The 14736-nt window shown below is 43.5% G+C and overlaps 2 protein-coding genes across 12 annotated transcripts in view; one reads left to right on the forward strand and one right to left on the reverse strand.

Moving 5' to 3' along the window:
- Nucleotides 1-10276, forward strand: part of LOC117204989 (dual specificity protein phosphatase 10) — a 60684-nt gene extending 50408 nt beyond the window's left edge. For 3 of the 5 annotated variants that reach the window (XM_033442963.1, XM_033442964.1, XM_033442967.1), the window contains 2 exons: nucleotides 1760-2152; nucleotides 6469-10276. In XM_033442963.1, coding sequence (XP_033298854.1) covers nucleotides 1760-2152; nucleotides 6469-6782 — 707 coding nt within the window. In that variant the 3' untranslated portion in view covers nucleotides 6783-10276. The remainder of the gene's footprint in view (nucleotides 1-1759; nucleotides 2153-6468) is intronic. The other 2 variants (XM_033442966.1, XM_033442965.1) reach the window with 1 other exon arrangement.
- A 94-nt stretch (nucleotides 10277-10370) lies between these two features.
- Nucleotides 10371-14638, reverse strand: LOC117204990 (PRKC apoptosis WT1 regulator protein-like). 7 transcript variants are annotated; one of them, XM_033442969.1, is made up of 11 exons: nucleotides 14616-14638; nucleotides 14452-14546; nucleotides 14229-14336; nucleotides 13989-14137; nucleotides 13786-13915; nucleotides 13516-13612; nucleotides 12912-13019; nucleotides 12751-12791; nucleotides 12608-12652; nucleotides 12072-12228; nucleotides 10371-11995 (listed from the first exon to the last, which is right to left on the reverse strand). In XM_033442969.1, exons 3-11 carry the CDS (start codon nucleotides 14243-14245, stop codon nucleotides 11810-11812), a joined length of 930 nt encoding a protein of 309 aa, XP_033298860.1. In that variant the 5' UTR covers nucleotides 14246-14336; nucleotides 14452-14546; nucleotides 14616-14638; the 3' UTR covers nucleotides 10371-11809. The 7 variants fall into 7 exon arrangements, with proteins under 7 accessions (XP_033298860.1, XP_033298864.1, XP_033298865.1 ...); XM_033442973.1 differs by lacking the exon at nucleotides 14229-14336 and having other exon boundaries at nucleotides 14616-14634; XM_033442974.1 differs by lacking the exon at nucleotides 14616-14638 and having other exon boundaries at nucleotides 14279-14336; nucleotides 14452-14606.
- Between the last annotated feature and the right edge of the window lie 98 nt (nucleotides 14639-14736).

The raw sequence follows: 14736 nt of genomic DNA on the forward strand, positions 1-14736 counted from the left end.
CGAAAACCGTTACGCGTGTTTCGAATCGTCGCAGGGAAATCGTTGAAAAATCAACGATAAAACGATATCGTTCCATTCGTGAATAGACACACATGTTGTACACTCGTGTCGTCGATACGTGTTCGTCGGACGTGTCCAACGCTATATTTACGATTTCCGGCAGACAGCCTTAAGACTAGGTCACGGAATTACATTACGTCCGCTTATACGTCTGGCGTGTCGATAACGCATCGTTCGCATCTCTGAACCTTAATCCTCTCATTTTAATGTCAAATGGAATTTCGCGTTTGTAACGCGCGTCGTTGTCGATCGAGCGATCTTCCAGCGACGCGAGTCACCGCCCAATTCGATCGGTCAACGTCGAACAACGCTCGCACCAATACCGTGCAAAAGCTAAAGTAATAAATGCAAAGAGAAAGTAGGAATTAACGTGATAAATTGAATTAAATCCGGAAGCGGGAGGGACCTCCCCGTTGTACGATCTCCTGCCCCCGTCCTTTCCCTTCGCAGAAGGAAGTTTCGTTGCGGCGACTGCGGAATAATCATCGGCCGCGACAACAGTAGCCGCCACACGGGGTTGGCGGCCGTGGCGGCGCGACGGCAGGGGGCGAAAAGAGTGACTCATCGTTGAGCCAGGCCAGGCCTTGCGAGCTGCAGGTCAGGAGAGGAAGACACATTTAGCCCACATTTCTTCCTTCTCCCCCTTCGATGTTCTGCGTCTGACGTTCCTTTATTTTTACCTCGGCCGTTTATTCGTGGTTCCTCTTTCCTATCTCATTTCCTCCTCTGCATTTCAACGTCCGTCTACTCCGCTTCGCAGACGCGTCGCTCGGCAGGATATTTCGCCTTAATCGACTCAGGCTCTGGTAGATTCTACGGTCGGATCCTCGAAGTTTCCTACAGTAAATCGGTAAATGATAAATAGGACAGGATAGGAATCGTGCGTAAAGGCATTTCGAAGAAAATTCTAAAGAAATTTGTCGCGTTTGATAACTTCCGGAGTATATTAGGTATTCAGAATCTCTTTAGCACCCCACTGCATCGTTCTAGCCCGCGTTTCTTAAGACTGGAAGACTGTCAAGATCCGAGATTCATAATGCAACTTCGATAGGGCTTCCAGAACCACACGAACCATGCCGGATTAAGAGATACTAGATTCTTTCTTAGGCTTTTGAAAACGTGCTAAATTTATCGAGAAATGCCCTCGAGGCACCCGAGACAGTTCCTCGATGTTCTCGTCGTTAGCGGCGAACCAGGGTACAGGTTTAGATACAGTACACGGAAGTATGGCGAACCTGCTACGAGAACCGTTTATTAGCTCGTCGCGTTTCTCGAGAAATCGCTGTGTACACAGTTTTAGGATACGATTCGGCACGACTGAATCACCGCGTTGTACCGGCGGGCAAACGAAGGAAAAAACGCGGTTATAGGACACGTAACAACGTTTTCTGAACAACGTTAAAACGATGGGACTTGGACGTAAACGAGGAGGGTTTGTAGAGCGCGAAGAAGTACGCTTGCCTACAGAGAGTTAAATACCACAAATAGGATACGTAACGAAACTATAGACGAAGATCACAGGATCGAACGAGCACCATCTGCTCCTGGTCGCTGTATCGGTATTTTCAAAGTAACTCGATGCTTCCCTCGAGACCAGTTCCCACGCCCCTGATGTCTCGTTAGGTTTCCAGCCAACTCTCCGCGCCTAAAAATCAAAAGCTGCTCCATTCTAACACGGACCCCTTTTGATTACTTTCAGGTGGACACAAGGAGTTCCATAGGCGGCACAGGGATCTCTGCGAGGACACGCTTCTACCAACCGTCGCAGCTGGCCCATCAACGGTCGCCGGTTGTTCCAGTCCAGGACCAGGCTGTCCGGTATTAAGTCTATCCGGACCACCGACTCCCCAACCGGCGGATATCGATAGTCATCCAGCCTCCAGGGTTCTCCCGTTCCTCTACCTTGGAAATGGCCGAGATGCAGCCGATTTACAGCTCCTTCGCGCGTTAGGCGCCACCAGGGTGCTCAATGTCACTTCACAGCTACCTGGATATCACGAGGAGAGGGGTATCACGTACAGACAAATCCCTGCCTCGGATTCTGGCCATCAGAACCTTAAACAGTACTTCGAGGAGGCGTTCGACTTCATCGGTGAGTGTCCACTCTCGATACGATAGGGTCTACGGAGGAAACAGCTGGAATTTACCTACCGTCGATAATAGCGGCGCACTGGATCTTAGATAACAGCGATGGAACGGGTGTACGAACGAACAGATTCTAGATAATTCTGAGAACGTTTCTCCTTTGATCGAGTCCTATTGCTTTCTAATGGCTCGGGGATGCCTATTAGAGGAAACGTTCCGTGCGGACTCCTCGAGTAACGGTGTACCCCGCCTCCATGGAATCAACATTCTTGGAGCACTCACGAACCGTGTGACGAGTATTGCTGCTCGTAGTAAGTCGGTTTACCAACAACAACGATGATACGAAGATCTTTTGAAAATCTGCGAGTTGCTGGAACGTTCCCCTTACATTCACGATATATGGATGGAAAAAAGTTTGTTGATTCAGCTACGCGATCAATGAAACGAGCCTCTATTCATTAAACCGGAGCACCATTCGTATAGGTGACGCACAAGTAGTTTGCAACCGTGTGTTGACATTGGACGAATGAACGTGGCAGCTCCATTGACGCTCTCGAACCTGTTGCGTGTGATTCAACGAAAATACGAGGATCACCGGTTAGGGTAAATTGGTCTAATTGCATCGGCGATGCGATATGTCGGCTCGTTGGAACGCAGCATTCGAGGAAGCTGCGTTTAATTCACCGTGAGAGTCGAACAGAGCGACGACGAGCAGGGCGTTCACAAAGAGGAGATGTCGGACTCTGTCGATGACTAATTCTTTCGGCTGACTGGGTGTGTCCTCGGGCAATGATCGTCGTTACCATTTGTATCTGCGCCAATCCAGTCTAGATCTATCGGTAGGAGTAGCTTCGAAAGATATAGTAATTTGAAAGAGACGATAGTACGTATTCTTCGTTGTTCAAGCAGGTCGTGAGACTACAGGGCATAGAGCAAATACGTTTAAAACAGGGATATAGAAATCGATGGTTCAGATGACAAAAAGTTGAACGATAGAGCGACCTTCTTGGACCGTGACAGACGAGGAGAAGAACCTTCTACCGGTCCGGATTTTATTTCCCCTTATGGCCGATGTGAACCAAGGGCTGCGATCCTTTGTGAACGGCCACCAGTTAAACTTTCCATCTAACCTGGCCACGTATTTCGAATCGTAGAGCAAACCCCACCGAATTAAATATCGCATAACGCCGCTTGCCCTGCAGCCCCTACTCGAACCAAAGAATAAATTAAGATTATAGTCGCAATAACGTAGTTAGGACGTGCAAGAAGCCATAAAATTGAGCATTGTCCTGCTCGTTGCCTGCAATTACACGCTCTTACTACTTAAGCTTATTAATTATTCGCTGTATCGAAAATCCTAATTTAACTCGGATTTAACTTCATATTCGACAACATCGATGCCACCTCTGCTTCTCTGCAAAATTCTAATCGACGTTGGCTACCCATCGACGATTCGTTAACGCGTGACAAATTGCCAAACGTTGGAAACGAATCGAAATCGATTCGAGTAAGCGTTCGAATCAACGCAGCTTTGTTTGCCCTGCATCGTCGAAGAGGCGGCTTAACGGTCAACGCACCAAGGTGCCCTTCGTTTCACGCAACAGTCCCTACGGTGTTGGTCGGTTGGCCAGGTACAGCATTCCACCAGTTGCGCATTCGGTAGGACCCTCTTTGCGAGCCCTGTCGCGCGCGCGCTGACACACATACACGTACACGCATACACAAACGCGCGCGCTCCTCATCACGTTCACGCGCATGGAGCAGAATGTGGTGCAATAAACACACGGGAGACGAAAGGCCGACACTGGGGCACCATGAAGGGGATTCACGGGTGTGCATTCGTTGGAGCGCTTGCACACGCGCGCGCACCAGTGACTCATGGTTTCATGAATGGAAGCCTTTCGTCTTCTAGTCTTCGCACACGGTGAATGGTCCACCGGAAACGGCTGGTTACACCCTGTTTCCGTTACACCAAACTGCGCCGTTCTGACGAGGGAAAAACGAGCGTGACACGATGACGTGCTCCGTTGGAAATGTTGCCTTCGTGGCTCGGACAGGCGTGTTCTCTGGCCTACGTGAATCTACGGAGACTTCAAGAACTTGCGTTCGTTACAGATGCTTTTTAATTAATTCAACGTCGTCTCTTGCTCTTCGAAATTCATTTGTCATTTCATGATTTTTAAGCGCGCAGCATAGTAAATTCGGTTACGAATTGTAGCGGCGACGATGGCCGGTGTCGTCGCGCGGACCAATCGATTACAAGCTGACTGTAGATCTTTTAAACAAGAAAAATTGACTACAAACAATCAAATAAGGTTACCGGTGTAACGAGAAGCATTAAGATTACAGTTTAAATTCGTCGCGTACGTTCAATTCCCTAACATTTGATCGCATAGGATTGCGCAGAAAACACGCACAATTTAGCCGTTCGCGGAACGCGATACCTCCGCCGTTAATTATAGCCGGGTCGTTTTAGGGGAGAAAGCAAATAGAGCGAAGGCAACAAGAACGCCGCATTTCCCGGAACCTGGTATCATTCTCGACATCGCGGCAGGTGTCGCGGCTTTTCGTCAGTATGTACACACGCGCCTTCTGTTACCAAAATACGGTTCCCTCTCCGTTTTCCAACTAATTTTCACCCCCCTTCTTTTTTACCTAAACTCCCTTCGACGACTTTAGCCCTTTTGTTTGTTCTTCCAGATCTGTACGTCCCCGAGATCTTCCACTTTTCGGTCTCCTCCCCTCTTCCACCTTTCTTCCGGACTCTCGTTTTTCTCCCTTTATCTATAACTCTCCCTTCTCGCAATCCCCCACTTTGCCACACCGATTTTCTGCCGCTTTCTCCGTCTCTGTCCGGCCATTCGTCAGCCGTGACTCATAGCAGATGCCAGCCGCGAGTCTACGGTCTACACGCTGCAGGCGCACACGAGCGCACATCCGTAACGTTTAGGGGCCGATGCACCCCCGTGTCTCCACTAACGCTTGCCTAAACTACTTCTGTTACGCCACCCTCCATGCGTATCCAGATAAGATTAGTCGCGCTGCTTATCGCCGTTTAGAGGTCTGGATTAGCGATTAATCGCGGCCTCGGGGAACGTTTTTCGGCTGTTTCTCAAAACGACACCTACTTGCTGATATATCTTGTCGCCTGTCTCCGGTAATTTGTTCCAACGATAGGTGGAATTTTAGTTTTCTCATCTACGAATTGTTGGTTTGGCCACGAGAACGATCGTGGCAATTCTGCACAGAATCTGTTTTATTCGTTTCACGAACACTCCATTCGGATAGAATATCGGTACTAACAGTTAGCCCCATTCGTGTCACGAACCCGTTAGCTCGGAACGATGATATTTGGAACGCAATAATTCTCAACGATCGTTTACTTCATATTCTACTTGCTTGCTATTTGGCTAGAATCGATATGATTGCATTTTGCGTAGCCTTTTAACTTTGATCGAGTTTCTATGTGTAAAATGTTTGTCCGGTAAATGGAAATGTGTGAAGAATTCTTCGAAAAGGAAAAAGATTAAATGCCACGAGACCGTTCTTCCGTACAGATGTCGCGAAATCCTCGTGCTTGCGCACGTGCACTTGTGGCAACTCTCATGCTCTCTCTTCTTCCCTCCAACCGATGGCAGCAACGTCGACTAGTACGTCACGTAAGATACGGGCGCGCGTCGCCATGACTCATTGGCGATACGATAGCGTTGCCCGCATTACGTAACCGAATCGCCTGTTTGGGTTACACGGCTGGTTTTGTTCGGATGTTTTACAACGATGCGATCCCCGAGTCGTTCGACGCGGCCTCCGATGGACCATTGCTCTCCGCTCGTAAACTGTCTCCTAGAAATTCCGAATGACGTAAACTGACTCTCGTCGGTGACCGTCGGATTCTGGGTTTCTCTTTCTCGAAACAAGTAGGGTCAGAGTAGAATCGCTCTATTGTCGTTGAACGTCGCCGCTCCATCTTTCGTCGAATCGTTTCACTAGTTCTATAAGTTTGTTGATTTAGCAAAAGTAGAGAGCAAGACTAACTAGCAGAGAATTTTAACAGTTGTCCAACATCTAAATGTTGTTCGTTACGTACGAAAAGAAATAAAACTGCTGACACATGGCGTGTTCACGATTTACGAAGGCACGTGAAGAGTAACTCGAGAGCATTTTCGTCGAGACGACGCTGTACGTTCGAAACGAGCTGCAACAACGCAGCAGCCAATTCGAATTACATTTTAATACTTCCTTATCCGATCTAATTATTACGAACGACCTTGCAACCCTGGAGAAACACTTGAGAGTAACCGTACCTTTATTTCTCCCTTACAGAGGAAGCCCGGAAAGCCGGAAGCAGCGTGTTAGTGCACTGTCAAGCGGGAGTGTCGCGCAGTGCTACGATCGCCATCGCGTACATAATGCGACACAAGGGTTTGTCTATGGTGGAGGCGTACAAGCTTGTGAAGAATGCGCGACCTATCATTAGCCCTAATCTGAACTTTATGGGACAATTGTTGGAGCTCGAACAGGGTTTAAGGGCGTCCGGTGGGGTGGCTGCAGCCCCGGAAGAACCGAAGAGTTGTCACCAGTGTCGTTGGTCTCATCAACCGAACAGCGAAGAAGTTACTTCCGGTTGCAGCGTTTGAGCTGAGCGAACTCATCAAGCGAGAGCATCACCCGAGATTCTCTGGTGTAACGATCGGGTCCCAGCGGAGAAAGAAGAAAAAGAGCCCACGCGCGGATTGCGAGGCTGTCTTGACGTTTCGCACCCAAGGACGCGGTCGAAAGACACACTCTACACATATCGTACACGTATATCCGTTAAACGAACCGGAGTCATCGTTCTTCCTGTTTCACACACACGTGCGAAGAACTCGGATAGCATACCTTGCTACACGTGCCTTGGCGATCGGCCCTAGAAACGGGAAAGGCTGATTTACAGAGAGACACTTTATGTCTATTATCGAGTAACTTATTTACTGGAAAATGAAGTGGTTCTAAAACAGAAAGAGAGAGAGAGAGAGAGAGAGATAGAGAGAGAAAGAGAGAACGCGTTGTTGACTTTCGAATGGCGAAGGAAGATGCGAAACAAAAGTAAGAAGATCGGCGGCGTCGTGTACGCGTCGCCCTCCATTCTGAAACCGGAGGACCAACTTTGTGTACGTCTAATGAACGAGTTTCTTACCGTATACGTTTGTCAACGACGCGAGCTCGTCCGCGTTGCGAGTTATTTATGCGCGAAAGAAGAGGAAAGTATAGAGGGACGTTTCGTACGCGGTGTACTTACGCGACAGTGTTCCGTAGTTTTTATTGGTACAAAATATATACGTGGTAAGAAGCGCGTTCGTCGGAGGAAATCGTCGCGAATATTTTTTTGTTTCTTGCGTAGTCGATTGCAGTAGCGAGAGTATGTACATTTGATTTTAACACGATGATACACGATATTCCACTTTTCTTGGAAAGACCTACGCGTTTGTAATTTACGAAACCGATTTTATCTTTTTGTTTCTTTTTCTTTTTTTTTTTTTTTTTTTAAATGTGAAGTCTTCTCGTTTAATTTAATTGGCCGCGATCCTTCTGTTTTCGGGTGTGTTGCGTTCAATTCTATCGAAGAAGCATCGAGCAATTGCGTCCGGGCTATCTTGCGGAATTATCTCTTTGCCATGGAGAGACAGACGCGCGTGCGTAAACGAACAGTTAAAAAGGTGGGATGAATGTACGTCAATTGAGATCAATAATAACTATGTTTGCGTTTTTGCCTTTTGCCTATTTGTATCTCTGTATTCGTAATATTACTTTATTCGATAGCGAAGTGGTTTATATTTGATAAAATAATATATCGTTAACCGAAATTAGCTTAACCACGAGCTCCGTAGCATTTAAGGATCTGGTTGAGATCCAACCATCGTGATCTAGTCGTTTGTTGGGATGTAACTGATGATAATTATGATAATGATGATGTTGATGATATGTAAGGTGCGAAAGAGAGAGCGAGAGAGAGGGAGAAAGTTCAAATATCCCCCGCCAACTAATTAAGATAATATAAGAACGACGTCGACAACTCGAGGGACAAACATGCGATTTTAAAAGCGTAATTAACATGCCACCACACGGATTTTTAGTTCGGATTCGACGAGTTTCAACCTTCCGGTTGAAGTTTTACGTAGTAACCAAAATTACTAGCATTTCTCGATTTCGTACGTAACAAGTAAATGTTAGCGCACGACGACGTGCGGATCGAAGATACTTTAGACCGTTCTGCTCGCTGAACAAACATCGAATTCAAATAATATGCATCGCTCGAAAATTCCTCCGTTTTGCTCTTTCGTCAAGATTCGTCGAATTACTTGTTGCGCGACACGAACGTTTCCAAACGAATCGCTAATCTAAATAACGACAGAAGTTAAAAATGGATTAAACGGATGTTGTTGGCGGTGAAGCACGACGGTTCAAGCAATCGTATTTCATTTTAATCGGACAGGATCGTTGTATTCGAAGATTGTTTGATATCGATGTGCGTGCAGTCCCAGGCGAATTGTGCCGCACGAAGTGAAATTTCTCGACTAAGAACTTGGTCTGTGTTAGCGGTAAAAGTATTATGAGAAAGGAAAAGCGTATTTCCTCGCGTGGCACGCGTCGTTAGAGACGCGTGTATATCTTAACTTCTAATCGCTGCTGTCTGAAATCGCAAAACGGGCGATCCTCATTTCCTTCTTAAGAATCGGCGGAGTGAATATCGATCATTCGGCGTAATCACCGGGAAACTAAAACAATCGTGCGCGCAGTTCGCTTTAATCGTCGAAATACCTCGAGCAACGGCCTACATAGGACGTTGATTAAACGTAAAGAAATAAAATATACGAAACGTGTACAAAATAACTGTACGACACGACAATCGCCGCTGTTAAATCAAACCGAGCAGCTGTTCAAAAAAAAAAAAAGTCGCTTAACCGATATGCCTTTCTACGTTAGAGAGACTCAAACTGTTGACAATAAAAGCTCGACAAGAGAAAAAGAGACCTGCTGTGCGTGAAAAGTAAAATATATAGGTTCGCGTCATACATATATGTTCACGTTATATCGATATATTATATATGTATATGTGTGTGTGTATGTATAGCATAACGAGGCAGAGCAAGTTCCTTCAAATTCTCTCGAGGAAACGGTACATATCAAAGAAATGTCGCCTTGTATTCTTTCCTTTTTCTTTTCCTTTTTTTCCGTTTCTTGTAGATCGCGAAGAACGATGTCACATTCGAAGGGAACAATTTCTGTTCGCATCTCCTATAATAGTTGGGCGCCGTTAGGCTTCATGTAGAACTTGTAAAAAGCATTAGCGAATAATATTGTAAATATTCACCGAGCAAAGACACACGAGCGATCACGAAGGGATTCGCATAGAGAGAGAGAGAGAGAGACCGATCAACGTCATGTAATAAATAAAAAGAGAGTTATATTCGATAGAAAGAGAGAAGCAGAAAGCTACGGCCGTAGTACCTGTTGCGTCGTGAGAATGTACGATACATATGTAACGTTTACTAGGTTGTGGAAGAACTTTGACAATAAAATGTATGTCGATTTACGATAGATAGCTGTAGTTGTCGTGTGGTGATAAAATTAATGCTCGGTGTAATTTTGTACTGGAACTGGTAAAAGCAGAGAGTCGTAAGGTTGCTAGACGGCCTTGTCACATTACACCACTCTATCGTAATTAAGATAGCTTGGAAGATAGAACTACTAGTAGTAACTAATGTCAGGCGGTCGAACAAGTTCCTAACACCATCTTGCCGCTCATAATTTGGACTCTTGCTTATGCAGTTCTACTTTGCGCGAGAACCGAACCCTTAACAATTACTATTTATCGTAGATCGATTTACCCTTTTATTGCTCGTGTCCTTCTACATCGGTATAAACGTGTTAAGGTTCGCGTACACACATTTCTTGGGATGGTTTAGTAGATGCTGCACCGAGTTGACAATTTTTTTGCGGAAACATCGCCGTACGATCGGATACCTTTTTTGTTTTTCAATGTACAGTTATATAAATATAGCCTAAAGTAATTGTGGATACGCGAGGACAACTATTGTATCATATCAAAATTTAGTTATTTTATGAATAAAAGTATAAACCGCACGCTTTATCGAGATATTCTTTCAGTACATTAACAATGGAGTAACAAAAGAATGGAAGAGCAGCAGGATTCTATCTATAATGGACAGATGTGATATAAAAGATACAGTTATTAAGAAAATGTTTATTTAGACAGAAAATATCGAATTTCGAATATAATAAAGTTTCCAAATTCTCGCGATGGAATCGGTTAATCTTCTTAGACCGAGTATTCTTCTCTACATGCATTTTCAAGAAGGAATCGAAATAATATTCCAATCGACTACCGAAACAAATTGAAAAATATGCACGATAAACTTAATAAGTAAACACGTTCTCTTCGTGTTGTTTTTTTCCTTGTTATTCGGCACGGCGTCTTGACAGAGAAAAATATGATTGTGCACACGATCAAGTGTGTAAATACAAATTCGATCTTATTACTTTCTCTCGATTCTGTTCGCTCACATGCACAATGTACTCGCATTCTCAGTCTCCTGCTTTCTAAATATTATATAGTTACGTTTCGCTGTAGGTATGTAAATATTAGATTGTAACGGTATAGCTAATAATAATAGCAATAGCAATAGCAATTTTAGGGGTCATACTGAACTTGTTTGCTGCTTCTTCGTTTTCTCATACCCCTGTTCGTTATGTTTCGTTCTGTTTCGTTCTATCGGTGGCTGGAAATGCGAAAAACCTATCGTTTCTTCGAATTAAATGCATAGGTAATCGATAAGGAATTGCCAGCTTTGTGCTGTTTTATTTACACGTTCTGCACAGATCGCGCCTAATTTTATAGAGGTTTGTATTACGCCCTTGTACTACCATTACGCCAATATAATTGCGCGACGAAGCAAACATTTTTCATAGGTAAAAAGTCTTACGTGGAGTAACTACGTTACCAATAGATCCATTCGAGTATAAAACAGACAACGTATAACTCAAGTTATAATAAATACTACGCAAAAACGATACTCTAAGAGTCTTAAGTATTTTCAGACATAAAATTTCCAATATTTACTTTGCACATTCTCTGCTTTAAAATCAATGACATAACAAATCGGAGCACCTTTTATTCCGTTGGGTTGTTACATCGCGAAAAAACATATTTGCTCGAACTTATCGTTCAAGATTAGATATCGATTCTATGCGAACGCGCAAAATAGCTTGTCTCTTTCCGCTACGAAAGAAAAATTCCCGTAAATGAAGCACTACCAGTGAAGCGGATAAATATAATTACTTGTTCGTACTCGACGATCTATTGCTTGCTGCAAGAATGATTATAGTTGATACTGCGATTTTATGTTTATACTGCGTAACTTACCCTGATTCTTTAACAGCGTAAATCAGTAACAGATAATCGTTTCTCTTTTTAAAATCGCTTCGCAATCTCCTCAGCTATTATTAACAAGTAAATTCACAATTACTTACAAACTATCGGCATATATGTATATGTATATGTGTCTATACATATATATATATAGCTTTTCTTAATTGGTGATCCGCAAGTTCTTGAGAATCGGCTATAGAATTGATAGATCGGACTGTTTCGCGAATAGGAGAGTTAATTACTCGCCAGGGCTGCCATAGCACGGATTAACGCGGCATTCTCTTCACGAAGCCGTTCCCTTTCTATGGTCATTTCGTGCTGCTGTTGAAGCAGCCGAGCTTCAAGGGTCATTATCTTGTGATCCCGATCCTCCAGGAGAGACAGCAACCTTCTATTTTCTTCTTGCGCTCGTTCTATCAACTGAAAGTTTTAAACAGAAGTTTTAAACAGTTTTATTTGTTAGATGAAATATTCCAATAAAAAAAAGAAAAAATACTTCGTGTGGATTATCTCCTGTTGGCGTAGACAGTCTTGGTTGATTGACGGTGTTTACGGAAGCTTGTGGCTCGTGATTTCCATGATCTGACTGATTGACACTGTCAGACTGATTCAAGGAATCGAATTCCTCGTCATCTGCCTCCAAATCGGAGTGGCTAAAATTAAATGGGTAATTTTGATATATTAGTGAACGTACGTGATTATACACGGTATTGGACTGTCTATGATATTATATTAGGCACGACCCTTAATATCGTAATGTTTGATGACAATTATATATATCGTTTACCCTATATTTGTACTTTTTTCGAGTTAATTAGTTGACGCTTTAGTGTAACATGAAATACGATTAGTATGAGATCAGTGAGACATTACGCGATTCTTATTATTTCTAGATCGTTGTAAAAAATGTGTACAAAGGACTTACGGTACTCGTTACAATACGCAGGCTCGTTTTTAAAAGAATCTACTAGCTCTACCGTACTTCGTACAGGTCGTGCCTAATTGTACATAGTCACGTACAGTAGCACTTACCAACTGTGCCTATTTATACATGACCTGTAGGAAGTACGGTAATGCCTAAAAAGCAGTAGCAGTTTATTACAAATGACTACTAAATTTCACTAAAGCACTATATATAGTTTACTACCGTAATAAGATATCTCAGTGTTTTATACCTTTTGTTTCGCCTTTGAGTAAACATTTTTGCTGTCCGTTCCTGAAACATGCGTAGTTTGACATACATAGGTAGTCTCGTTTACATACGATCGACTTTTGACCGTGTTCGAAATAAATAACGAAATATCTTTCTTAAGAAGTGAAAATCACACGCACTTACTTCTATGAGTTCATGATCTAGGAACTCATTGTGGTGTGTGTTGTGTTTAGTTTCAAGACAAGTGCCACTAAGATCTTCTTCATCTTCTCCTGTACTACCTCCTGTACTCTGTAGAATTAAGTGGCTAACGAAATTACATTGCGGAGTATGAACGGGTTTGCACACAAAACTTTTACCAATATCCGTTAACGCTCGCGGCCAAACGCGATTAACGCTAGAAGAACGCGGTAAGCAGTTTCTAAGTGCAATACTACTTTGTCATACATTCCGTGTGTGTCTAGTATGATCTAGAAAGATACATTCGCGCAAGACATTTCCCACAGAAATCGAGAACACCAAATATACGTTTGAAAAACAAATTCTTTTGCAGACGAACTAAAATATTCATCTCAGGTATCGATTCAAAATAATTGATCAAAGGATCCTTTGTAACGAATATAAGTAAAACAGCTCTAAATTTGTCATGCAAGATACAGAAATGATTAAAAGATTTTTATCAGATGAGTATAGGTGCAAGAGAAATCCTTATTTTAAAATCCGGGATATTGCCGCGAGAAGTCATTAAGATTTTGGGTCCTTAACGTGACTGGAAACAGTGACAAACCTCCGTTGATGGCAAATGTACTACTCCGGTACTTCGTCTCTTCTCTCGAAGCTTCCGTCGATCGCGTTGCTGCTTTCCCTTGTTTATGTGCGTTGGCCTGTGCAAACAGGATACGACACTAAAGACACTAGAACCAGATCCAGAAATTGTTAACAAACCGCGCAAACTCTATGCTAGATCTACTTAGTCGTATTTAGAAGACACTTGTGCTTAGCGAAAACTTCTTCCCACGAATACCTTACTTAAACGACGACCCTTTTATTTACTCACCGGCCAGTCACTCGTTTGTCCTGTTTCCTCATTATTGGTTTATTCTGTTGATTCTCATGTTCAGGTGGAAGCACACTGTTTGAACTCGTGTCACACACACCTTGAGATTCTTCTACATTCTGTGCACCCTCTACGAACAAAGGCAATTGAATATAAAGCATCGTAGAGCACAAAGTAACAAAACAATGAACATATATCGTTACTTTGAAAGTTTATGGAAGATGAGTCTCCTGCCCTGGGTGGAACGACCCGTGCCCTTGCAGTTCTGATCCTAGACCTCCTGGATGTTAGCTCGAAGTCATTGTCAAAATCCTCCTGGCTGACGGAGCTGGACGCCATGCCGGTTATATCGCTGGGAAATAAAGTAGCAAAATTGAACTTGACTTGATGCTGATAGGCGATTATAAAAAACTGCGCAAAAAGAATTAAAAAAGGGCTCTTACAAAAAATACCTGGACATTTGAACAAAAGAGTAGGTGATGATGTGCGATACCTATGTTGGACCAGCACGATATTTGGAGGCCAAAAAGCGAGTGCTTGATTAAGTTTGTCTAAGGGAAAGTCACAAGGCATGAACCGCTATTAACTACGAGCAAGTGCGTGCGCAATAAGATGATAACACAACTTCAATAGGAAACAAAGAGCAATTCTTAAGGTATTAGTCACCTGTCGAGGTGAGTAGTCTTCACCTAGTTCCACTGCCAATGTCGTGACTCACTACCAACCTATGTGCAATTGACAGCTGTCAACCATTGAAACATCTATAAACACGTATGGCCTGTACGATTACATAGTTCAAAGATAGATAGGCATATCGATCGTTCATACACCTTTGCTAAAGCACAATCTCCAATGCGTAAATTCAATGTCACTAGGGCAATGATCGCTACAACGTGAAATGTCACTAGATAGGTAAAGAACTTGGAAAATCACTAAACGCGATATAGTGAC

This window comes from Bombus bifarius, unplaced genomic scaffold (genome assembly GCF_011952205.1).
Source record: "Bombus bifarius isolate JDL3187 unplaced genomic scaffold, Bbif_JDL3187 scf7180000007986, whole genome shotgun sequence".
In the NCBI taxonomy this organism is placed as follows: domain Eukaryota; kingdom Metazoa; phylum Arthropoda; class Insecta; order Hymenoptera; family Apidae; genus Bombus; species Bombus bifarius.